The sequence below is a fragment of the Carettochelys insculpta genome, chromosome 2 (assembly GCF_033958435.1).
Source record: "Carettochelys insculpta isolate YL-2023 chromosome 2, ASM3395843v1, whole genome shotgun sequence".
Taxonomy (NCBI): Eukaryota; Metazoa; Chordata; order Testudines; family Carettochelyidae; genus Carettochelys; species Carettochelys insculpta.
In genome coordinates this window covers 81251707-81278304 of record NC_134138.1, presented here as the reverse complement: position 1 = coordinate 81278304, position 26598 = coordinate 81251707, and the positions used below count along the sequence as shown (strand labels likewise).

The following is a 26598-nucleotide window of genomic DNA, read 5'->3' as shown; positions in this document are numbered from 1 at the left end:
AGGCAGATGCATTCCCCATTTGCTCATGTGATTAAGGAGATTACATGTGAAATTTAGGCAGTTGCATCTGCTTAAAGGCATAAGATGATCAACAGGCACCAGGAAGAAATGTTTGCCTTTCTACCCCTCCATCGTACAATATTACACAACAGAGTGGCTAATTCAAACCTCTAAGCCATTTAGCATAGGCCAGTGTAAGAAACAGGGCATCAGAATAGATGGAAAGCTGATCTAGTCCAATACAGCAGTCCCAGAAAAATCTCTCGATTGATATTGTGAAATATGTTACAAACTGTCCTCTTGCCACTCTTGTTCAGTCTTCATGGGCATGGAGGCTGCAGCTAGTTGTTATGCTCTTTGAGATACCTGTATTGTAAAGCAACTTGTGTCTCCTGGCTACAAAAGACACAAGACAAAACTGCAAGGGCTTTGTTTCACCCCTCTCTTTAAACAAATGTCTTGTCTAGAATCAGAGTTAGTCTGTGGAGAAGCTCAACACCTGTTCTAAAAGCAGCTTCTCATCTGTCCTTTCGCTCAGTGTTGCAAAGTGTTACATTCTTTACTTTCTTCAGCTTTGTTAATCAATGCAAGATATATAGTCCTGCTAACCATTTAAAAAGAGAAGAAAGGCCTGGAAAAATGCAGTTCAGAGATTTAGTCATTGTAAATGTTGTCCAGTTGAATGAAACAGCTCAGCTTGATTCCAATTAATTTCCTTACTGAAATATTTATGCAAAAGGAAACACTTAATTATAACCTGTGACAGTTTAGAGTTCACTGTCATAATTAAAGTATTAAAAGGTCCCATAAATATTTGAAGAAAGTCTGTTCATATGGTAAGTGAGAGTATATTTTAAAAGCCTCTATTTCATATTTGGTTAACTATAAAATAATAGTTTATGTGCCCCTCCAATGGTATAAATTTGTTGGATTTCCAAATATGCAGAAGATTCTAATTTATTTTTTCTTCTTCTTCCTCTGCATTAGAATTTTAAATTTTCTTTATGCAGATTTAAGCATGAATGCAACTGGGTAGCTTAATGGGTGTCAATGCAGCTCATTTGGTACAACTCTCAAGCCTGGGCCAGAGGGCTATAGCTTTAAGACCTGGGCTGGGACTTTCTCTCACACTCTCTTTTCGTGCTAAAGTACACCATATAAGACCATCTTTGCTTCACTCCGATGATGTAAAAGCACGAGGCAGTTTTTGCAACAATAGGCGATATCCCTAGTTCCAGCATTCCCTTATTCTCTGTGTACAGTTGTTGAGCACATGCAGGCTGCTGCATTTGTACTGTCACTTTTGCATCAGTACTGTTCTTTGAAGGGTTTGGGGGATACCTTCAATATGAAAGGTATTATACAAAATCTTTTCTGTTCGTTATTCTTTCTATTAGTAAAATGGTAAGTCTCTTTGTTAGCCTGGGAGCTTTTATGAACATTTCAGCTGAGGCGTCGTAAATTCAGTCTGTATCTGCATGATGCTCTCAGGTTGTGGCTGAGGTATTTGCCCTGATGTAGCAGCACTTTACTAAAGAGACCCCCTAATTCTGCTGGTAGAGAGGAGCTATTTACTATGGAGCAAAGTTGCCTCAAACACTTCTGGGCTCTGGGGAAGTTGGAGAGTCTGAGACCCCATTATCATGTCCAGTCATCAGTTGTGCATGCATGTGTGTGTGTGTGTGTGTGTGTACATGTGTACATACATATAGACATACTTTGGTGGGCAAATTGAATTTACACTAGCTCTAGTTTATGTATTTATGAACACAAATAACTGGTACAAAATAGTGCCAAAAAGAATCAAAGAAACAGAAAGATTCATAATATATATCTAATGTATTCCTGTCCCACCTCCCCTGTCCCATAGCCATTGAAGTGTGGGAAAAGGCTATATTGCTGGGGTGGAAACTTGAAAACTAACTCTATCTGCCAGTCAATAAAAAAAAAAAAAAAACTTCCTGGAAGTAAATATAATTAAACCTGTTGGGGAAATATAGATAAATCTAGAGCATTTCCACAAGCATATTTCTTAATGTAGCTTCTGTGTTACCGCTTAGAAATGAAATTGCTTCCATTTAAGCATTAATTTTTGTTACATTTAACAGATACTTTAAAAACAGATTAATGTTTCTATATCAAAGACTGAGGCTGCGTCTACACGTGCACGCTACTTCGAAGTAGCGGCAGTAACTTCGAAATAGTGCCCGTCACGTCTACACGTGTTGGGCGCTATTTCGAAGTTGAAATCGACGTTAGGCGGCGAGACGTCGAAGTCGCTAACCCCATGAGGGGATGGGAATAGCGCCCTACTTCGACGTTCAACATCGAAGTAGGGACGTGTAGACGATCCGCGTCCCGCAACATCGAAATAGCGGGGTCCTCCATGGCGGCCATCAGCTGGGGGGTTGAGAGATACTCTCTCTCCAGCCCTTGCGGGGCTCTGTGGTCACCGTGGGCAGCAGCCCTTAGCCCAGGGCTTCTGGCTGCTGCTGCTGCAGCTGGGGGTCCGTGCTGCATATACAGGGTCTGCAACTAGTTGTTGGCTCTGTGTATCTTGCACTGTTTAATGAAAGTGTGTCTGGGAGGGGCCCTTTAAGGGAGCGACTTGCTGTTGAGTCCGCCCCGTGACCCTGTCTGCAGCTGTGCCTGGCTCCCTTATTTCGATGTGTGCTACTTTGCCGTGTAGACGTTCCCTCGCTGTGCCTATTTCGATGTTGGGCTGAGCAACGTCGAAGTTGAACATCGACGTTGCCAGCCCTGGAGGACGTGTAGACGTTATTCATCGAAATAGCCTATTTCGATGTCACAACATCGAAATAAGCTATTTCGAAGTTGGGTGCACGTGTAGACGTAGCCTGAGAGTAGAAAAAATAAAAAAGGACTATAAGATGTCATGCAAAATAAATGGTAACAGAATGCACATAGTGAACTAGAGCCTCAGCTGGTATTATATAAACAATTGAGCTAGACTAACTGAAAATCTGGCCCACTGTCAGTAAAAAAATGAAAAGATGGAAATATGTGGAGATGCAGAATTTTCTCAATCTGATTTAATCGTTTGAAATTGAACAAAGAAATAGTACACAATCAAAATGAAAAAGAATGTGAAGAGAAAAACAGCATTAAAAACTGTATCGGGGATTGCTATTTATGTATCCCCTCTCTTCTAAGATCTCCTAGAATAGATTCATTTTTTTTTTCTGTGCTGCTGTATTTCTTTCAAAAAAGAAGTAAACATTTAAACAGATTTTTAAAACAATGTCTTATTCAGAATCCTGCCTATTAAATTTGTAACACACTGATTTAAAATGAGAAAGTTGACAGGGCTATAAAGATTGTTTTGTTAACCAGCCTTAGGAAATGCCAAACAGCCATTCCCTTTGAAAGCTCTGAGTCCTCATAGGCATGAAGCACATAACACATTTTAATATGATAAATCAAGTGAATTTCTATGGGAAAACCAGACAGCAGTGTGGTGTTAATAATCCAAATAAAGCGAGATTACTCTGTGATGTGCACGTGCTGCTCAGATTTGGAGTTGGCAGAGGGACACAAGTGTGGGAACTGCAGTCGGAAATCAGGTGTTCTTTTCATTCTGGCAAAAATAATTTCTTTCATTCAGGTCATGACTGACAAGCCATAGTGCTATTCCAAAGCAATTAGAATAGCCAAATAATTTTTAAAATCCAAACTCCAGAATCCTTATAGAGAGAATTGGCTTGTGAAGTTTAGCTGGACACCCAATATGTCTAATGGGGCATAGAGTGGAGGTCAGAGAACATCTAGTTGCACAGAGACACACAGAATCATATGGCAATGCTCTGCCATGCTCCGACGGAATACTGCCTTGCTTTATTATTAGTCCCATTGATGGGACTCAGAGGGAAAAATTGGTGTGTTTTGCTCTAAAATAGAAAGTATTGGCTGACAGTGAAACAATCATTCTATTTTTCATTGGGATGAGAACATGCTCTCAATTATTAAACAAGAACAGGAACCCTTTAAACATCTCAGCTATGTCTGCACTAGAGTTTTGTCAACAAAACTCATGGAGCGTCTACCGACAAAAAGCGTTTTGTCAACAGATTATTGAAAAAAATTAACACTTCCACCTGCAGCATTCTGCCTCTCCATAACAAGGAATAATGCCTTTGTCAGCAGTTTCTGTCGACAAAAAAAGCCATGTAGATGCTGCGGGGGGCCCTCTGTCAACAGGCAGGGCTTCCATTTCACCAGACAACCCGGTTTGCTGAGCTTCTGGTTAGCTGTTCTGTCGAGAGAGCAGCCGGCAGTCTGGCCACTCTCTTGTCGACAGAGCTGATTGCTCTTTCCATCTGCTTTTATGTGCAGATATGATCTGTCAACAGAAGTTTTGCTGGAAGATCTCTTCTGACAGTAACTTTTGTCAACAGATCACTGTAGTGTACATGTAGCCCTCCAGGGGTAATAAGTAAAGCCTGTCCCCAACACTGTTAGTACTGTATGCCTTGAAGGAAAGTTCTGAGAAATCCAAAGAAAATATAAATTTGAAAATTTTGAGACCAACAAATTCAATACAAAGAGGAATTGTACTACTATTATTTTTAGTGAGATTGTACATTTTAGCATGTTCATGCTTTCTGCTTGTGATAGCGTAATTCATTTACACAAACTGCACTATGTTTTTCTCCTGTCAAGGGAAGTGATTTTAGAACTGAAAGCACAGGGCCTTCTAATGAAGATGGAAAATACTGGCTCAGAAACTGGAATACACTGAAGTTTCTATATGGGCTTGTCTACACTAGCTCCCTACTTCAAAGGCAGCATGGTAAGTAGGCTGTTGGGAGTTTATTAATGACGTGCTGCGGTGCATATGCAGCACTTCATTAAGCAAATTCCCCCCTGCAGCCACTTTGAAGTTTTGAGGAGTAAAGTTTTGAGGAGTAAAGGGACTTTGAAGTACCCCGGGCACTGCAAAGTACCAGTGGGTGAGACGTGGCTAGAAGTGGGCTGGTACTTCAAAGTTTAACAATTCGAAGTTACTACTGGGGGGGGAATTTGGTTAATGAAGTGCTGCATATACACCACAGCACTTCATTAATAAACTCCCAACAGCCTACTTACCATGCTCCCTTTGAAGTAGGGAGCTAGTGTAGACAAGCCCTAAGGTAAGTAATCACTGAGATGGCTGCAGGATAACTGGTATGGACATGAGACAGCTGAGTTTTTGCTTTTAAATTATTCAGTGAAAAGATCAACAGTTCATAAAATGTGCACATTGCATATGGATACTGCAGTGCTTATGAAGGTTCATTCCTTTCACGGAAGAAAAGTTGCTTATAATTGACTGGGACATAACTAGATTTATAGGAGAATTATTATAAAATTTCTTTTCCTATATTGGGTACCCTTTTATGTGTTATATAGAATTAAATAGAACCAAATTTATTTGAAATTAAATATACCAGATGCTTAACCTCAATATAACCAATAGATTCTGCCAGCATTCCTGCAGGGAAAAGTGTAGGATTTTGTATGGTCATATAGAACTAGTGAAATCCAGCACAGTATTACATCAGTGCTTCAAAATCTTAAAATCTGACAGTGCCAAAGGGTAGGATTTAAAAAGAAGCTTTCCTTGAAAATAAGATGATCTCAACATAGGGCCTGATCCAAATTCCATTGAAAAAAATGGTCTCTTGTTGGCTTCAGTAGAGTTTTGATTATGCTTGACTGCCCATGTTTTAACTAAATGCTCTCGAACATTAAAGTGTGAATTGGGATATAACTGAAAAGGCAAATGGTTTGGAGACATTAAATTGCACAGAAGCTAACTTGAGCAACCACATGTTCTTTAGCCATTAACCTCATCCTCCTTTCCCTGCTATTGCTTTTTGCATTCACTTGTACATCCTGTTTCACATTAAACTGTATACTCTCTGTGTGGGCGGCTTCTAGCATAGTGGGGCCATGATTTTGGTAGGGGCCTTTGACCACTACAGTTACTAAAGACAATAAATAATAATTTAATAGTAAAAAGCTCAGTGTATGAAGTGCTAACCAGAATTCAAATGTTGTTCTGATAAGCTTAATATTAAAATGTGCCTTATGGGTGTTCTTCGAGGGTTTCTGATGGTTTCACAGAGGAACCTGCTGTTGTGTGTTCTTGCAAAGGAAAACCATAAATATCTAAAAAGAAAAACACATGAATCTAAAGATGTTATTAACTGTATAGTACATTTATGGTGCCTTATGTCATATCAAGGAGATGCAGTTAAAATGTACATTCATGCTGTTCACATGTAACAACTTATTATTATTTAACAGGGAAGGACATGGTAAAATTTCAGTTTTTGCTGTCAAAATGGCTTTGGCGACTCTTTGTGGAGGAAAGATCATGGACAAATTAAGATGTACGTCTTGTTTTCTCTGTCTCTTATTCATCACTATATTTAATAAGATAGCAAATTTTGCTGGAATGGTAGATGCACCTAGTGGGATTAGAGTGTGTTTATTTTTGGTGGGGTGTTCCTGAATCAATTGGCATCTTCGGATAAGTCCAGTTCACTGTTTGGATGTACTCTCAAACATGTTTTATGTTTCTGGAGCCAGGTCACTTACATAATTCTGATTAATTCAAATAACAAGCGGTCCTGTTGGTTTCTGTTCAAACTAATAGAATTCAAAGGAAGTGCAGTTAAATGCAGCCAATGTCTAGCATCATTGGACAATTTCCTCTTTCATGACATCTCTCTCGTATTCACAGTTAGAAAAACAATGCCATTTATACATAGTTTATATTTCCTTTTCAGGGGCACATGTCCATCTCTTCTACTTTACAGGCTTTATCCTCATTTCCCAAACACATCTAGCGAAGGTTTATTCCATCTACGGAATCATTGAGAGGCTTCCAATTTTAGTATTCTTGTCCATTTCGATCAGCTTCATCCAGAACATAATATTTAGTTCTCCCTTTTCCCTGCTGTTGTGTAGAAGGATAGCTCTTGATTCCCTGAGTCTATAGGCTTTACGCAGTGACAGAATATAGTGTGACACTGGTTTCCCTGCAGTGAACTGCATGGTCCTTCACTTGGAATTTCCCTCCAGCGGTACCCAATGCGGTATCTGTCATTGAGAACAAAAATGGCCGTAACTGACTGAAAAATAACCGTCCCTTAGTCTATCATCCTCCACTAGGTTTTTGGATCATTTTAAACTCTTTTTTCAAGTAAGAAGGTGGTGTTTACCATTAAGGAAAATAAAAGAAGAGTAAGGTGCCGCTTTAGAATGACAAATGGTTGTAGTATTTATATGACGGATAATTTTAGACAAAGAGTGATAAGAATCAAGTAATGCATTTCAAATTTGTTGTGTGTTCTGTGTGTCCAAAAAATAACAAATAGCCTCATGCACTCGGTGCTCCAGAAAAAAAAGTTGTAGTTGATAGATTGCAATTTATCAGATTGGATCCATTGTATCTGATTAAATTACTGTCATGTAAGGTATCAAGCACAAACTAAAAAAGAATACCACAGAGCCACAGAAAGCAGGAAATCTGATATTTTCTTACATGTGCATTTTTCTTTTGCTGCTGGCAAATTAAGCTAAAATTAAAGGTACAATAATCCTGAAATTTTTCATAAGCAAAATATAATATATATAATCCCACTACATTAAGTTCAGATCATATGTTGTTGATCTAAGAGAAGATCTGTGGTAAACCTCTCTTTTTCTTGCCTAATTTTTTGTTTTAATTTCCCCAGATATTTTCTCAATGATTTCAGACTCTGGTGGCGTGATGGTTTATGGAAGGTATGATATGTTTCTGCGGGAGGTTCTCAAACTTCCCACTGCCGTTTTTGAAGGTCCTTCATTTGGTTACACGGAGCAATCGGCAAAATCGTGTTTCTCTCAACAGGTAAAGAACGATGACATCACTGACGTATGCTGTCAGTCACATGACTAATCAAGTTTTCTTTTGCTCCTTTTTTCCTTTACGTACACAGTCATGCTGCTCCTCTTCCCTGCTTAAGTTGTGCGTACCTCACCTTATATCTCCGTCACAGTGAAATCCAAATCTTAAAGCAAGAATCAAGTTGTACATATCTGTTTTGACACAACAGACACACTTGAAATGTTGGAAATAGAAGCCTACACGCCACTGAACAGCTAATTTCCTTTTCAGAAATTCTCAGTAGGATCCACAAAAGTGCTGGAATTATCAGACTGTGTGGATGTATTGAGTCTGATATTCTACCAGTGGCCAACACCTGATACTTTAGGAGGGAATCAGAAACACCCAATTCTGCATCCAGCTGATTGTGTATTTTTGCTACTATAGTGGCAGAAGAGAATTCCTTCCTGGGTGCTTTATTGATTTAAACTCTTAGAAAAAATATGCAATTGTACTTATCACCTAAAAGAAATTCATAATATGTGCAAAGTAAGGGAAGATGTTGAAGTGGAGAAGTCATTGAGCGTTAAGCCATATTTTTCCTTTTCTTTCTTTTGTTCTGTACTGCCAAAAGGTAGATCTGGGGCTCCAAAAGGAATTTACACACTCTATTTCCCTGACGAGCAGCATACATATATGATATTTTTATCTTCCTGTCAAAAATTATGACAGTAATAGAGATTTTAAAAAATTAAATCTACAGCTGTGAAATTAAAAATTTGAACTAACTCTGATGTGCGATTCTTGAATAAAAATTGCTTCACAACCTAAATGTCATGGGAATGTCAACTCCCTACCTTCTGGACACATCTAGGAGTTAGCTCTGCCAGCCAGATGCCCTCTGCTTGTGATTCCTCAGCCTGCCATCCCGTTTGGTAGCCCATCTCTTGCACCTCAGAATCTGCAGTGCCTCGCTTCCATGGATTAGTCCTCCTGCCAAGTCACCGTAGTCCTCCTTTGCCAGGATAGTTAAACTAGTTGAGTTGGCATCTCCATTGCACCTATGCTGGTTCCCAGGGGCTGGTAGGGGAACCTTGGCCTATTCTCTCTAAAGCATAACAGCCTACAAACTCTATAACAAACAACCAAGATCTGCACAATCCTCCCCCTTATGCTCTTTCCTTGGGCTTCTTCCTACCTAGCCCTTTCAGGCTTCCTTTCCCTCCCAACCCCTCTGGGGTTGACCCTTCTTCTAGAGCTAGAACCTCAGGGTTTATTCTCTCTCTTGGATTTTCATCTGCCTTCCTCTCTGCTCATAAAGAGGGATCGCAGCTTCTGTTCCTGCAACCTCTTCTGGCTGTAAACTTCCTGGCTTTATCATCCAACCTACTCTGGCCCAGTTGAGCCTCTTGTTCAGTTAAGAGGCTTAACTGTGCAGAGTAAGGGAAGATGTTGAAGTGGAGAAGTCACTGGCTTTCACTACACATACAGTGAGGTACCCTAAGTGGCCCACATTAATCCCATCAGGAATTGTGCTGGGTACACATCCCACCCTCCTTCCAGCTCACATTGAATACTTAGTTTCACATTTCCAAGCAGCTGATAAAAACTGCAGGAGGTTAAAAATCACTTTTAAAGTTATGGAAATTAATGTCAGTGTCCTTTTAAGGAACATTGCTTCTTTAATCCATAAAATCTGTGACCATCAAAGGAGTGCAGCCATAAAGATGTCAGTGAGGCAGAAATTACGTTATTTGATACAGGTTGAGTTTTAATTTATAGCACCATTCCAAAGAGAATTCCATTGTGCATGAGTGTGCTTGCCTCTGCATCTGTTTGCTTGTTCAGCGCATCTGCGTGTGTGCAGCCAACTTAGTCCCTCTCCAGGAGCAGAAAGAACACTTTATGCTACTTGATTATTTATGATATGGGAAATTGGATGGTATTTCATTCACTACTTTTCTTCCTGCCCTTCTCCTACTCTTTTCAGTTCTGCTGCTGCTAAGAGTGACATTTGCTAATAACAATGGTCAGCAAAGCCCTGGCAGGAATCCACAGTGGAGCCCTATAAGGCAAATCATTATTCTGTGAGCTGGTGCTTACCAGCACAAAGTTCCTGTTTATTTGTGAAGCGATTAAGGGAAGAGCAAGTGCATTGTAAACAGATGTTAACTGTCCCATTAAAGTTTATAGATATGGGCTCATTTTTGATACTGCTGCAGATCTTCACTTACTGCAGATCAGCAACTTTCAGATTAAATTTATAAAATAATGAACATTTAGACTTTTCAAAATAGCGAAAAAATATAGGGGTTGTTTCCAGGAGACACTGTAATGTCCACAAAGAGCTTGTCTTTTGAGGAGAGGATAAACTGAGTTTCTGGCTATTTCTGTTCATTAAAGATCCCATTACACTTTTCACAAGTGCCAGTGGGGTAATTACATGCTCCCTTTAGATTTTTTTATCTGTAGTCACAGCAGGGTATAGTTTCCTTCGTTACTTTTCCTCTCCTAAAACTGGTGTATAGTGATGTTGCATGCTATTGTCATTTCACTAATATATAAAAATGATGGTTTGTACAATCAGTTAATATAGCCTGGGAAGCATGTGGGTTGAGATCCACAAGAATGCAATATGCTGTACAAATACATTTCCTTGTTTTTAATCTATAAATATTCCAAACAGCACTGAACATTTATTTATGATAAGTTTCTTCATGGGAAGGAATTAGTTCTTAATTTCTGTCAGTCATGCTTATTGTCAGGAAGTCTGCGGCATACCAGGAGAAGTGTAATAAAAGGCCAAGAGTTGGTCTTCACAGTAGGCACATCTCAGAGAAGAGTCTGTATGCAAATCTCAAAAAAAACAAAATCTGAAATAAAAATTTTCAAGAATGCCCATATCCCATTTTCTAAGAGACTTAGTGATGCTTAGACTCTTAAGTGACCTGAGACAGGATAGGATTTGTATCACCAAGGCTGCATCTACACTACAGAAATAACTTTGAAGTTTCTGACTTCAAAGCAGAGCATCTACACATGCCCTACTTCGAAGTTGAACTTTGAAGTAGAGCACTACTCCATCCCTGGGAACAGAATAAGGACTTTGAAGTTGGGTCCCTACTCGAAGTTAACTTCGAAGTAAAGGAAAATGTATGTAGACTCTCTGCAAGCTACTTTGAAGTGGTGCCTAACTTCGAAGTTAATTTCAAAGTTATTTCCTAGTGTAGACACACACTAGGGCTGTGTCTACATGAGCACCTTCCTTTCGAAAGGAGCATGTTAATGAGCAGGTTTGAAAGATGCTAATGAGGTGCTGCAATGAATATGCAGTGCCTCATTAGCCTGATGGCGGCTGCAGCAATTCGAAAGTGCAGCTTTTCAAATTGCGCACCGCCCGTGGAGATGGGACCTTCCAAAAGGACCTCCCCCCCCAGCTTTCAAAAGACCTTGTTCCTATCTGGTGTTAGGAAGAAGGTCTTTCAAAAACTGGGGGGGGTCCTTTCAGAAGATCCAGTCTCCACGGGCGGCGCGCGATTCGAAAAGCTGCACTTTCAAATCGCCACAGCCACCATTATGCTAACGAGGTGCTGCATATTCATTGCAGTGCCTCATTAGCATCTTTCAAACCCGCTCATTAACATGCCCCTTTTGAAAGGAAGGCAATCATGTAGACACAGCCTAAGCACATAAATCACTTTTAAAATGAAATTTAGGCATTGTTGAAAATGTTAACTTTTTTATGTATTCCTTCATTTTTTAAAAACTTTAATAGATATTGGAATGGTGTCTGCAGCTCTGTGGAATGAAATGGCTTTTTGTTTGATATACAGTAAACTTTTTCATATCCAGCATTCATTCATCTGGAACTCTCGAATAACCAGCATTTTAATTATAAGTAAATTTTAGTTATGTTTTCTATAAGTGCAGTGTAGTGAAAGTAAATACAAATAAACACAGTATAAATTTACAGTGTACAATAGTACCATTGTTGATAAATAAAGTACTCTGCATACATTTCATTTCTTAATAGCTAATCTTGGTTTTCTTTAGTTTTATGCATTGCAAGGTATATCTCTTTATTATCCAGAATATTTTACTATCCAGCAACCTCCCAGTCCCAGGGCTGTCAGATATGAAAGAATTTACTGTATGTGAGTTAGACAGGACCAGTGAAATATAGTAATGTGCACAGGATGGAGAAATGATGCCATCAAGAAGGCTCTTCGGATCTTGAGGGACCAACTTTAGGTCAGAACCCTTAGAGTGAATGATTATTTAATAAATGGCATCAGTTCACCCCATGGAGAGAACTGCTGATTACAGGTACCAAACATTATAGCCACTAATACTCTCATCATCTGGTTTTCAAATCTTTGGCGGTGTCCCTTTCTTCTTGGTTTATGGCTTCAGATTTAACAACTTCATTTCTTCATCCCAAGTGCTTTTATAAGAATATGTTCATGTCACCCAGATTACTGTGGTCACTGATTTTATGTGTGTTTGTTTGTTTGAGCAGAAAAAAGTCACATTAAATGCTTTCTTGGATACTCTCATGTCTGACCCTCCACCACAGTGTCTGGTCTGGTTACCACTTCTGCACCGACTGGCAAATGTTGAAAACGGTAAGTGATAGTTTGCTCACCAAACTTCATTAAAGACTAGCAATATACAATGAGCATCTCAATTTACACATGACATTATAAGAGCTACTGTACTAAGTTTATTGATTTCAGATGCCATTTTATACCAGCTAATGAAATAGGCTAGCTTATTGTCAGTGATTCCACTGATATCTTGTTTTATTTTTGCTGTGATCTGGTGTTTGCAGTACAATGTTTCCCTCACTTTCTACATGTTGAGTAGCCAAAGAGCTACACTAGGTGGCCCGTCCATACCACAGATGCATTTGGTAAAATCACAGACATAAAATTTATTAGCAATGCCATCATAACACTAAAGAAGGAACAGCAGGACATGTCCTTTCCACACAATCTGTGTGACAAGATAAGGCCAGTGCAGGTTGTAAACTAATGACACCTGTGTCCGTGTAGCCCTGAAGAGGAGACTACTCCTAAACACCTCTGTGCAAAACCATTTACTCAGAAGGCAGGTGCAAGAAGATGTCAGAACCTTAATATCTCTTTCTTTTGGAAAGATGAGGAGTTAATTGAGGGGTGGCTCTCTCTGCGCCAGACACTGAAACCCTCCCCTTGCTCTGAAATTCATAGAATTTAAGATTGGTGCGTCCTGTTGTTATCGTCTAGTCTAAATTTCTGTATAACTCAGACCATGGAATGCCCCCCAATAAGTTCTGTATCAAATACACAACTTCTGTTGGGGCATTTTGGGAGAAGGTGGCAGGTAGCCACTCTCCTCACAAATATGTAGGTCCGCTAGTCTAACCCCAGGCAAAAGATTTGGTATCAGAATGCAGACACTGCCATAGTACTGAGACTGCCATCACAACCGCAGAAGGACCCCAGTAATCTGGGGTTTTGTCCTCCCTCCACTCCTCCAAGGCTTACATAGTTTCCCAAATAGTTCTGGCAACAGCCCATACAGTTCGCTTGTATGAAGCCATCTGCTTGTGCTCTGCACAATGACCCGTATTCGGAAAGGGTTACAGTGTAAGTACATGTTCAGTGTCTTTTTTAGCAGCGTACTCCTGCTCCTAAAATAGTATTTTCTACACAATTGCTAAGAAGCTGAAGTCCTGAAGGCAAACAAGGCTGTGTTCTTCCTCTTCCTCTATGATTTACTTCTAAAATGTTGGAGAGCAGGAGATGTCCCACACAACATGAAGGATGCAAAAATCATCACTCTGTATAAAAACGAAGGCGACAAGGGTGACTTCAACAACTACAGAGGCATCTCATTAATGAGCATCAGAGGAAAAGCATTTGCCTGTGTCATTCTCAAACACCTGCAGAAGATCATGGATCGAGTCTATCCAGAAACACAATGTGGCTTCAAGGCTGGCAGGTCAACAACGAATATGATTTTCTCTCTTCCACAACTACAAGAAAAATGCAGAGAACAAGGAAAGCCCTTAGTCATACCATTTGTGGATTTAACAAAGACGTTTGACACAGTTAGCAGATCAGGACTATACAAAGTATTAACGAATATCAGCTGCCCACCGGCCCTACTCAGGCTCATAATATTCTTTCAGAAAAACATTAAAGCAACAGTGCACTGTGATGGGTCTATATCAGAACCGTTTGCAATGAACAGTAGAGTCAAACAAGGGTGTGTTCTTGCCCCTACCCCCTTCAGCATATTCTTCTCAGTTCTACTAAATTGCACATTTCAAAACTCACACAGCAATATATTTCTCCACACGCGATTAGATGGCTCTCTCTACAACCTGGCAAGACTCAAGACCAAAACTAAGGTCAAGAAAGTCCTCATTAGGGAACTCCTTTTTGCAGATGATGCAGTTCTCATCACTCATAATGAAGAGACGCTACAGTCACTGATGGATTCTCTGTACAGAGCGTGCAAATTTTTTCCCTTGACATAAGCATGAAGAAAACCATTGTATTCACTCAAGGTATACCTCAGCAGCTCAGTGTCATTCTGGATAATGGCCCAATAGATGTGGTTCAACAATTTTGTTACCTTGAATCTACTGTCACCACAAACCTATCTGTGGACAAAGAACTGAACATCAGAATCGGGAAGGCAGCTACTATTTTTGGCAGATTTGCAAAATGAGCATGGAACAATCCTAAGCTGACAGTGAAAGCAAAGATACAAATCTACCAGGCATGTGTACTGAGTATCCTGCTATATGGTTCTGTGGCATGGACCACCTACTTGAACCAGGAGAAAAAATTGAACAGCTTCCATCTTCACTACCTCCACAGAATTATGGATATCAACTGGCAAGATAGAGTTTCAAATGCTGATATCCTGTCAAGATCTGGCATATCTAGCTTCATAGTGATCCTCAACAGCAGAAGACTGTGTTGGCTTGGTCATGTGAGAAGAATGGGTGAAGAACGTCTTCCCAAAGAAAACCTCTTTGGTGAACTGTCGTGTGGGTTGAGAACAACAGGAAAACCAAAGCTAAGATTCAAGGATACGTGCAAAAACGCCATGAAAAAAATTCAACATTGATCCAAAATCCTGGGAATCTATATAATCAGATCAAAATACCTCATGACGACTGCTACCACAGGGCACATCATTCTTTGATAGTATATGTGCAAGTCGTGCAAAAGAACTTTGTCTTGGAAGGAAAAGCTCTCAGACTCAAGAATTTGGAAATAGACTGACATGCGGTTATTTCAGTCGACCATGCAAATCCAGTATTGGACGGATAAGTGATGAGAGAAGCTTGCAGACTCAAATACCGTTTCTACACAGGCTGCTTTTGGGAAGAAGGGGCCTCCAGAAGAAGTATGTCCTTCTGGAAGCTCCCCCCCGGGGCCACGCTTCTACACGGCGTTTTGGAGTCCAGAAGAATGGTCTTCCAGACTCCAAATCACATGACGTTATGCTAATGAGACGCGGGGAATTTGCATCCATGCCTCATTAGCATCTTTCGCTCCGTGTATTAGCAAAGTGGCTTGTGTAAAAACGGCCAAACACTGGCCATAGATCCTCACTGCCACTGCTAACCGCTGCCATATACACCTGTTCCTAAGACAGTATTTTCTACACATGGTTGCTGAGAAGTTTGGCGTCTAATCCATACCAAATGTAATTGACAATGTATCCTTTAATGGTGTTCCTCTAGAAGGAATGGAAAATGTAAAACCCAAGAAAATATTTTAAACCTTTACATTTAAACTTTCAATGAACAATGAAAACATTTTCAAAAGGAAAAAAAAATTTGCTTTGCTTCCCCATATTTCCCACAGAAGGCCGGCAAAAAAAGACCCTCTTTTGAGACTCTGTCTAATTGTGTAGCAGCTAGCTCAAGGCACAGACGTTTGAAAATAAACTAAAGAAACTCACTTTCTTGGTCAAGAGGGATCAGGGTGGTTGTGTAGGGGATTTTCTGTTATTGCTAGAAGAAGACATTGGGAAATGTCCTCATGTGCTCCCTCCCATACAGTATCTGCAGTAGTCTGCAAGGGCAGGGAGAGGTAGTGGGATTTCCAAGGGGTTGGAGGGGAAATACAGCTCATAGAAGCATGAATAGAAAAAGGTGACACAGATCAGCCCTATAGTCTCAGGCAGTGCTTCCGGGTGACACAAATCCTCATTTGTGTATGCTTTTTGTTAGAATGGTGAACAAAATAGAGCACACTCCTCAGGCCAGAATTTTAAACACGAGTACACCATAGCTAAATGTGGCCAGTGAACTATGTCAGGCTTAGGTGATTAAGATAGGTGTCTAGGTGTGTTTGTACAGTTTTAGGCACCTAACTTTAGGCACCCGTGTTTGAAAACCTGACCCCCCTGATGCTTAGGCTCACCAGCCCAACTGTTAATAATAACAATATAAACCTTCACCTTTCCAGAATGGCAGCCTGTTAAAGACAGGTAGATTTCCTCTTCAGTTTCCTCACATTCCTCTGTAATAAGATCAGTTTGCTTTGTAGTTTAAATGTATTTGGGCTGTGGCATGGAACTGTGCAGTTTGCTCAGAAGTGGTAAGGGAGCTGGTGTTGAGAAAGAGGCCAGTGCCATTTTTGTGCACTGGGAGAGGCCCATAAAAGACTTGTCAAGTTTGTTTATTTATTTGTTTGCTTGTTTGTTTTATTTATTCTTCTTCCAGCAAAGACTGTGAATGGCATTTGATGTTGAAAATTACTGCAAACAGAGAAAGGATTCAGCCACCATTTGGGGCTTCATCCTTATTCTTGTTTTTATTGTTTCTTTTTTATGTTTTTGTTTTTAAATTACTCTCCCTCTGCAGTCTTCCACCCTGTTGAGTGTTCCTATTGCCACAGCGAGAGCATGATGGGATTTCGCTATCGGTGCCAGCAATGTCACAATTACCAGCTCTGTCAGGACTGCTTCTGGAGGGGACATGCCAGTGGTTCCCATAGCAACCAGCACCAAATGAAAGAGTACACATCGTGGGTAAGGAAAAGGTTCCTGCATTGCTGCAGCTTGGTTGAACTCCAGCAGTCAGAGAGAGAATCCCAGGGATGGAGTAGGAACTGGTCAGCTCAGTTGTTTTATATCACAAAATATAAAATATTGATGGCCAATTTAGATAAGGATGGAACCTCCACAGTTGTGGTGCCTTGTCACAATTAAACTCTGAGACAAGAATTTCTTTTCTGAGAGTGGATTTGAGCAGCCTAACACTTTAATACTGTGCTGGATGTCAGGACAGCTGCAGGAGGCTCTTGGAATTTAATGCTATTGTCACAGTAAGTTTTCCAGTTTTGTAGCACTCATAGTAAACTATTTTTTAGCGTTTCTCTCACTTTCTCTGATATATGTGCTAATGACTATATGTTAATGAAATTGTGAGGACTATTAAAGTATTACTCAGTTGCCGATGAAATCTTTTTTAGAAAGTAATTTAATGTGTGTGTTCAATATATATGTGTTATGTTACCATTATAATACCATTTGACTATATTAATATAATTACATCCATAAGAAATCATACAGCCTGTATTAAATAACCACCCGCCTTCACCTCATTTAAAAAAAAATAATCCACAGTTTATACCCAGCTGGCCCAAATGCTTCACCAAATCATTAAGTCTTCGAATTTCTCCCTAAAGTCCAGGCTCTAGCAGAGCCAAAGTTGAAGCAGTGACCAGTGGAAGTCCTCCACTAGGAATGTGCCATTTTCAGAATTCATATCCAGGGACTGCCAGCAAAGGCACTTTAGATTATCTCCGCTATCACAGTCGTACAGTGTTGTACGGGGACAGGGGTGGTCCTTTATGCAGGAAGGGTGCAGACTGCTGAGTTTGTGTGGATATGTGTTTGAACCAAAGTTTTCAAAACCAAATTTAGAACAGCTAGAACTCTGGTACTGTGAAAGTAGCTCCCTGCCTGATCTTAATGTTGCACAGAACAGGCAAGGGTTAACTATAAAATAAACGCACAGTTTGATGATCAGTATGCTAGGAATTTGGCTTTGCTCAGTCTCACGGTAGACTTGGTGCACAAATGCCCTCTGGGCTCTCACTCTGTGGTTGTGGATGGTCTTGAGGTTAGACTCTAGGTGAGGAGGTATGTACCACCTGGCTCTTTTTCGTATCCGTTAACAATGTATTTGTGGAATGTTATCTCTTTCTTTCTATAGGAAGAGTGCTGCAATGGTAGGGACGGAGTCTGGTGATTTTACCTGAAAGCTGTTTCAAAAACTTTACCATGGAGAAAAGCAGCATACGAGTGCATGTCTAGGTGCCCCTGCTACCCAAGTATTTTTACTTTCAGACAGGAATATTTCCACTGAAATCCAAAGTTGCCTTACTGTTGTGTGCATGGGTCTTGTGTCATTCAATACAGGTTTGATAACAATGTCCCTTACACTTCCGCTCTACAAATGTTTTATACAGTGAGCCACATCTTAAATGTTAGGCACATGCATACAGCTAGGATGTGCCTAACTCATTCACGTACTTTAGGTGCATGTAAATTGGGGATGTGCAATAGAACTCATGATGAATTCAGAATGAAACACCATTTATAATAGAGTGACTGTCAAATTCATTGTCACGTTTAGTTTGGAATGCCAGTAATAAAAATGGCAACTATCCTGATTTACAGAGTATATGCCTTCCGTGTGAGGCGCTCAAAGCATTTTAAAACAATAGCAAATTAAGCTTGATATCCATTTTTAGTAGGAAAGTGGTGTTACTCCCATTGCACAGAGGGAGAAACTGAGTCACAGAAGGTTTAAGTGTCTTGACCAAAGTCATTCAGAAATCTATTCCAGAGCCTAGAACACAACCCACATCTCACGACCCTGTGCTACAGTCACAAGGCCTTTCCTTCTGCACTTTGAATGCAACTGTTATTTGTGGATTACTTCACTATAAAAGAGTTTCACTGTATATAACGTCTCATAGGCTACATCTACACTGAGCCATGCTGCCAGCAACTTGGTGCAAATGAGTGGTCTTGAAAGTATTCACACATCTAATTTCCATATTTGTGTGAGGTCGCCCTGCTGGCAGAGGGTGCTGCTGGCAGAAAACAAGCAGAGTAGACATGGTTCTGCCGGCAAAATACCCCTTTGTGGGCAGCCCCTTATCCCTGATTTTTTCCAGGCATAAGGGACTGCCAACACAGCAGGCTTTTGCCAGCAGAACCATGTCTACACTGTTTGTTTTCTTCCAGCAGCAGCCTCTGCCGGCAGGACGATCTCATGTGAGCATGCCAATTAGCTGTGTGAATATGCAAATGAGCATTATTTGCATTTTTGAGAGCCCTCCTTTGCCTCACGCTGCCAGCAGTGCAGTTCAGCATAGATGCAACATTATGTTTATAAAAACTGATGATGTAGCTGCCTTAGTGCTTTAAAACTGGCAGTACATTGTGTTGCCCTATGAAGACTTGTGGAATCCCTGGACTGAAAGCTTAGCGTATGTTGTTTACGCAGTGAAAGCGGAGATGTTCAGTTTTTGAAAAGCGATGGATGATTATCAGTTTTTTCTTTTCTCTCTCTGCCTCCACACCCATGAAACTCCATCAGCATTGTGTCTGAAATTTCATTTGCCCTTGTTTTTATAGCGTAGCACAACGATGGATGACTGGGAAGAGTGAGTGAACTACATGAATGGCTCTTTCATCTCAGTGGGCTGCAGCAACCCTTGGCCCACTGGGGGTTCCCCCTGCAGCCTGTGGATGCCCTGTCTGCCTCCCTTCCCCCCCCCCACCTCTCACACAATGGGGCACTGGAGGCCCACACTGCCTGTTCCTCCTCCTCCTTCTCAGCGCTTTGCGTGCCATGAATCACCTAATTTGTGCTCCGTCCCCACTCCTCCCTCTGCCTCCCAGAGCTTGAACAGCCTCAGACAAGTTGAGCGTTCCAGCTCAGGGAGGGAGAGGGAGGAGAGGGGACAGAGCATGAATCAGTGAACCTGTGGGGCTCTGAAAGTGCTAAGAGGGAGCTGGAAGTGCGGGACTCCAGTGCCCCAGTGCGTGAGAGGTGCATGGAGGAGAGGAGCACACAGGGGATCTGTAGGCCACAGATGGAGCCCCAGGGGTCTGCATGCAGCTTGCAAGACACAGGTTGCGTACCACTGGTGTAGCAGATTAAGCAGCATATAAGGCAGGCAAGGAGAGAAGCTTTAGCTTAAAATGATTAATGAATGCAGGAGCCTAGTGAGACACTACTGCAGGGGAGAGGGAAGGAATATAATGGCTTGTCTGCATGTCACTACTTTAGAAGAATTAGTGTCTCCTGGAACCTGATCCCAGACCCCACTGAAGACAATGTGAATCTTTCCATTGACTCACTGGACCCCTAGAGAAAGGAGTGGAGGGAGGAAAAAGTTAAGAATATATGATTGTAAGTGGTAGGTTCCGTTCTGTACTTCCTGTAGTTTCAATGTAGCGACCGTTTGCACCTTACTTGTCCACATTACCTTTACCTTCCTTGTTCCTCCCAGAAATCACCTGCTAAGAAGCTAACTAATGCACTTAGCAAGTCTTTAAGCTGTGCTTCCAGCCGTGAACCTTTGCACCCAATGTTCCCTGACCAGCCTGAAAAACCTCTAAACCTGGCTCACATTGTGTAAGTATCTGTGTGTTGTAAAGTAATCTGTGTTCTAGCTGACAATTCCAACTGTATCTCTAGTGGCCGTGGAGGAAGTGACAGTGGCTGTTTCAAGTCTCATGCAACGAATCTCGTGCTTTGTATAAAATTACAAAGAGGGGCTTTCTGTTTGTGTGAATTAACCTTGGTCCTGGCCACATTTAAACTATTGGAAAAACATGTGGATTATGCTGGTATGGATCACACAGATATGGACCACAGTCATAAGAGGGGAAAGAGTGAGAGTTTTTCATGGTTTAGTACAGTTAGACTTGTTCATGATTCAGCTATGTGGATTTGTTCTTACGAGTGTCCAGACTTCAACATAACACTACAGTATTATCTTGAAATAAAGAGCCAGACAAGAGGTGAAATCCTGGCCATTAAAGTCAATGGCAAAGTGCTCAATGACTTAATGGAATCAGAATTTCACCCAAAGACAGTTCAATTTTCATTTTAATCTAATCTTGGATTACAGTTCATTGATTCTTTTCAGTTTACTCAATACTATAGTTAGTCTCTGAGTTTTGTCTTTTGCTCCCTTTTGTTATTTAAAGTTCATATAAACTATTCATGCTTTCCTCCCTAGCAGTCTGAACTCAAAGCAAAAAGAGGGGCGGGAGACCTTGCAACTTCAGATGATGTAGCATTCACTGAAGGGCCTCCATCACCCGTGCTAGCAGTAGAACTTCTGTTGTCATCTGTTCGTGGAACAGTGGCTTCTTTGGTGATGAATGCTTTCTTGGTTTCATTTGACTTAAAAGTGACATTCTGTCAATCAAATTCAAAGCAGAGCTAACATGTCAATTGGAAAAACATTCCAAAGCAATTACATGTGCTGACATGACTTAATAGATATTTATTTTAAAATACCCCTCACAGGAACTATTTCAGTCAGTCTCAAAAACAAGTATCCTTTTACCTGCCTTTCTCATGCTACCGGTTAAAGCAGCACAGGCAAAAACCATCAAGATTTATTTGCATGCTGTATATCTCAGGCCCGTTGCCACCAAACTTGTCATATATGTGGCAGACATTCTACATTTATGCTTGCCTGTAGTGAGAGTGGCTCTCTCGGGTGGTGGGAACCTCCTCTTAGCCTGCTTCGATGTTTCATGCCAATGATGACAATCCTTGGGTGGTCATTATGTGAGTTTTTCAAGGCAGCATGACTGTCCTTTTCTTTAAAATGTGAGGAGTCTCTCACAGATATTTATTATAGTGATGTTTACAACCAGTGGCCTTTTTGTGTTTTGTTTTGTTTTGTTTTGTTTTGTTTTTTTTAAAACCCATTACTCAGTCAGCTCCCCACCTCCAGCCAATCTGGCTGGGGCTGCCCAGGTGCTGGTACTCAGTACAGACAAGTACCAGCACAAAAAAAAGCACTGTTTACAACTTGTCTCTGAAAATAAATGTCCTGCTGTATCATAATGCTGGAATGGTGGCATATTGTACGAAGAAACAGAATTAGATGGATTTCTTCAGATACGGTGGTCATCAGCATGGTATAAAAGCTGAGGTGCCTGGATGGATAGATAATTTCATATGCAGAAATGGGGCATATGTCAGAAGGATAGACCGAGAGATCATGAAAGTGAAATTAAAATCTCTTCCTTGTGCTATCTAGAGTTATTCATTGTGGGACCTTGACACTGGCTCTAGTACAAGGCTCTATCTGTATTCTGATATGAGGGACAAGGTAGATAAAGTAGTATCTTTTGCTGGACCAACTTCCAATATCTTGGTCCAATAATTAGCATGCCCAAGGGTCTACAACATGTGGCTCTGGAGCCACGTGTAGCTCTTTAAGGACTTTTTTGTGGCTCCCGATGTTGTAATTGCAAAGCAACAAAAAAAAACAAACCCTGAGGTATATTTTTGATATTTCGATGAAGATCTAAAAACCCAACAATGAACAACTCATATCTAGATCGTAAATGATATATAATCTTGAAACATTATGTAACTTCCCCTTTAATGTGTTCAGAGAATGGTGGGATATGTGTGTGTGCTGTTCTTAAATTGGGGTTACAAGAAGTATGGTTTGACATTACTCATTAAGGGCCATCTCATATTCACATGCACTGCAGCTTTTGAACTGTTGAGGGTTTTTTTGTTTTTTGTTTTTGTTTTTTTTTAAACCAAATTTGAAAAAAATGGCTCTTCTTGCTCTTTTGGTTGCCTACCCTTGGCCATGCCTATCTTGTCTCTCTTATATGAAGGAATTCAAAGGAAGGTTGAGAAGTAAAATATATAGTAATTGAACAGGATCTGTTCCAACATATTTGCTGTAAGATTAGGACCTTGCCTTCTTTCTAAATACATAGATAAAAGTTATTGTGGCTATATATGAGCTTGAGAGACAATCTATTTTGTTTAATGGTACGATTCCTTCTTATTGTTACATTGAAAGCAATATAAGTTTGCTGAGTAAAGTGATACAGGTATGAAAATCCTTTAACTCGTGGAAATAGCATGATCTACAGTGTAATTCCATAAATTAACTGTGGGGAAAGGATGTGCTTCAGTAACTCATTGAGAATATCTTCTTGCTGGTACAAGTTTTATTTTTAAATATAATGGAAACTAAAAGGTATTAAGAGAAACAGATCTGGGCAAGAATCCAAGGAAAAGGAGTTTTTCATATGCATTTAATGGTAGACTTCCAAATACAGAGGAGTCTTCTTTTCTCAACAGTTACTACTTTAAATAAGGACAAAGACCTTCTATATTGCTGTAATTTTTAAAGGGTAGTAACCCTCCTTTTCATTGTTCTCTGCTTACCCTAGAGTACACAAAGCCCAAGAGCTGTCTAATTTTTCAATTGTAACGGCCCAGCTTATTATTTAAAATTAATATTGCAATAAAAGGTAAAACATATTCAATATACATGTCTACAGACCATGCACAATGATTCAAGAAATAATAAATAATGTGTGTGACAGTAATCCTTAAGGAGCAATCTTATGATTATGACATTTAAGCTGATGTGGGAACTTTTTAGTAGTAGTTTTGTCTTACCATAAATATAATTGCCAACCAAAAAGAAAGCCCTAAATAGAAAGAGATTCACTAGCATTACTTGCATAACAGTGAGATTGTCAAGTGCTCTCAGCAGTGGTCTGGGTTTGCTCTGACTAAAGTCAGTAAGTGTATTACTGTTTACTTCAGTGGGAGCAGATTTAGGCCAGCACTGAAAAGTTTTGGAAAACCTGACCACAATTATGTCATTTAGTATGCTACACTTGTACTCCTGGGGGTGTTCTATGTCTGAAAATTAAAAGATCTGTGCACGTTTCAATATTCTGCAAATTTTATTTGTCAAAGCAACAATATATAATGAATAATAACAATCTAAAATAATGCCAATTTCAATTATTTTGGTAATTTATTTCAAAATACCGGTCAGCAAGTATGTCTCTAACAGTACAGACGTGCACAAATGTTCCCAAGGAGTAGGGACTTAAAAAAACTCCTATGACACCCCAGTTCTTGTTTGTCCACCCTTCCCATCACTGCGAACGCAACCTGGGGTAGAGACAATAATCCTTCCTGCTCCCAGAACCCAGGGTCCCCTCAGAACCCAGATGACTGTACCCCCTGCCCACAGTCCAGATAACTGCACCCTCTCCTTGCCAAAGGCCAGACAAGTGGTCTGCCAGCCCAGATGCCTATGCCCACTCCCCAACAGAGCCCAGCTGCAGGGGACCACCCCAGCCCAGATAACCTGTGCCCCCTCCTAGCCAGGCACAGCTTTGCCCTGGCCACCTGGCCACTCCTGTCCCAGAGCCCAGTCTTGCCCCCCACCCAAACACCCACCTCCTCAGCCCAGACACCCACCTTCTCCCCCTTAGAGCCCAAGAATGCAGAGAGAGAGAGAGAGAGAGAGAGCCTGATGCTGGGTTTTGTGCTTGTTTGGCGTTTCCTGCGCGCTGCTGTTTCCTACCCTCAGGACATGCTGGTTACTGCGGCTGCAGGGAATCTTCCAGCTCTCTCATCTCCCACCAGCAGAGTTTTCTATCTATGAGCTGGGGTCTACCAGGCTCCCGGGGGTGGGCAGGAGCCCTTCAGACCACTTCTATAGGCGAAAGTAAATTCTGCACACACAGCATTAATTTCTGCCAAACTCTGCATTGCTCAGTGGCATAGTATTCCACCAGGAGTGATGTGATAGGCTAGGCAGAATTTTAATTTGTTTTCTGATATTGACTGCCAAATGCTGATGATTTAATTTTGGTTTTATTTTATTTTCTGTTTTTATCAAATTACATTTTCACATGTGTGGGAAATTAAATGAGAAAAATCATTTCAAATCAAAACATTTCATTCAGAAAATGTTGAAATAAAATGTTTTGATTTTTTCTTTTTTTCTGTCTTTCTTTCCTATTGAAACATTTCAAAAAATATGACCTCTTTTTAAGTAACAAGAGTCTTCCATGTTCATGATCAACTTCTATCTACCCAGGAGGTTGTAAATTCCATAATCAGCTGCAAAGCTAAAAAGTATGTATCCAGGATTAGAATTTGTGACTGATTTTCTAAAAGGTGTTCCATACACAACTCTATCATACCAAATAGCCACTTTGTGTATTAAACACACATGGTGTTAATTCTGAGCTTGGGAATAGTGAAGACGAATACGCAGCTGAGTGTGGGAAAAGTAGCTTTAAGGAGCTCAGCCTGGCAAAGCCTGAATGGGTTCCTATGCCAGTTTTCTTGATGTGACAATTGACAAGAAAACAGTGGCCTGTTTTTTATCCATATACATTTCAAAATGCCATTTTCATTAATGGTCTCTCTTTTCAATTTCATTTGGGCTGCAAAAGAGACACCTGGTAAGTATTTTATTCTCCTTTAGTACGTTATTTTGGAGGGAAAGAAAAGCTTGTAAAAATTTGATTACATCTTAATTGTTGATCATGGAATGTTTATCAGAATCTAGCACCAAGTGTGTACTTACTTTGGACAGTCCAGTGTTTTCATTTTCAAGATAAAATATAAAATTCAGCACAGATGTCAATCTCCTGTATCTGATGTGAAATGCTAATACCATTGTTCACTGTTACCACATACAGTGCCAGTTTAAAATTTCTAGGTATTTAGAATCTTACCAGTTAAATAAAATGAGATTATTTTTCATTGGTCGGGAAAATCTTTGCTATTGACATATTAGTAGGCACAGCTTCACATAAGTGATTTATAATTTTAATTTGTTGCTGAAACAATATAAAGTATAGATTCTTTGTTGACAGAGAGAGTCTGTTTGTTATGTGTATCTACATAGTCTACAACAGCGGGTCCCTGGTTTACAGCTGGGAGTCTTAGGCAGTACGAATAATAAAGGAGAATATTCTTCAGTACACAATGGATTTTTTTTAGTGTTTGGGGTATCACCTCTCTGAATGGAAAAGAGTTTTACTGAAGATGATGGTTCAACCTGCTACTGGACTCCATGTGTCTCATTTTAAATTTGAAATACACATTTAACCCTCTAAAAGAGATCTCAGTATCATTACTTTGGAAGATGGGTACATTTGATAACCCTGTGAGGTAAAAAAGTATAACTCCTCCCATAGCAAAAGAAACACAAGTGCAAAGAGATGAAAGGACAGGGTAAAATCCTGGCCCCACTGAAGTCAGTGACCAAACCTGGAATTCAGTGTCTCACTCTAGAATATGGATCACTAGTCAAAAGGTTAAGGTGAAAAGTGCATCTCCATATAATGAAAAAGAATACACTTATTTTTAATCCAATTTAATCAATCTTATATTCCATGGGAACAAACAGAGACTCCAAGTCTTCCCTTCAGAATTCTTGGAGCACATTTTGCGGGTTAAAACAAAAAGCAGTCAAGTAGCACTTTAAAGACCAGCAAAATGGTTTATTAGGTGAGCTTTCGCGGGACAGACCCACTTCTTCAGACCATAGCCAGACCAGAACAGACTCAATATTTAAGGCACAGAGAACCAAAAACAGTAAGCAAGGAGGACAAATTGTGTAAAACTGTTTAAAACAAATTGTCCTCCTTGC

General features: G+C 40.3%; 1 protein-coding gene across 19 annotated transcripts in view; it reads left to right on the top strand.

The window, feature by feature from the left end:
* Nucleotides 1-26598, top strand: part of DTNA (dystrobrevin alpha) — a 316470-nt gene that overhangs the window by 222409 nt on the left and 67463 nt on the right. For all 19 annotated transcript variants that reach the window (XM_074987209.1, XM_074987208.1, XM_074987222.1 and 16 more), the window contains 5 exons: nt 6310-6395; nt 7746-7900; nt 12396-12501; nt 16752-16918; nt 20422-20546. In XM_074987209.1, coding sequence (XP_074843310.1) covers nt 6310-6395; nt 7746-7900; nt 12396-12501; nt 16752-16918; nt 20422-20546 — 639 coding nt within the window. The remainder of the gene's footprint in view (nt 1-6309; nt 6396-7745; nt 7901-12395; nt 12502-16751; nt 16919-20421; nt 20547-26598) is intronic.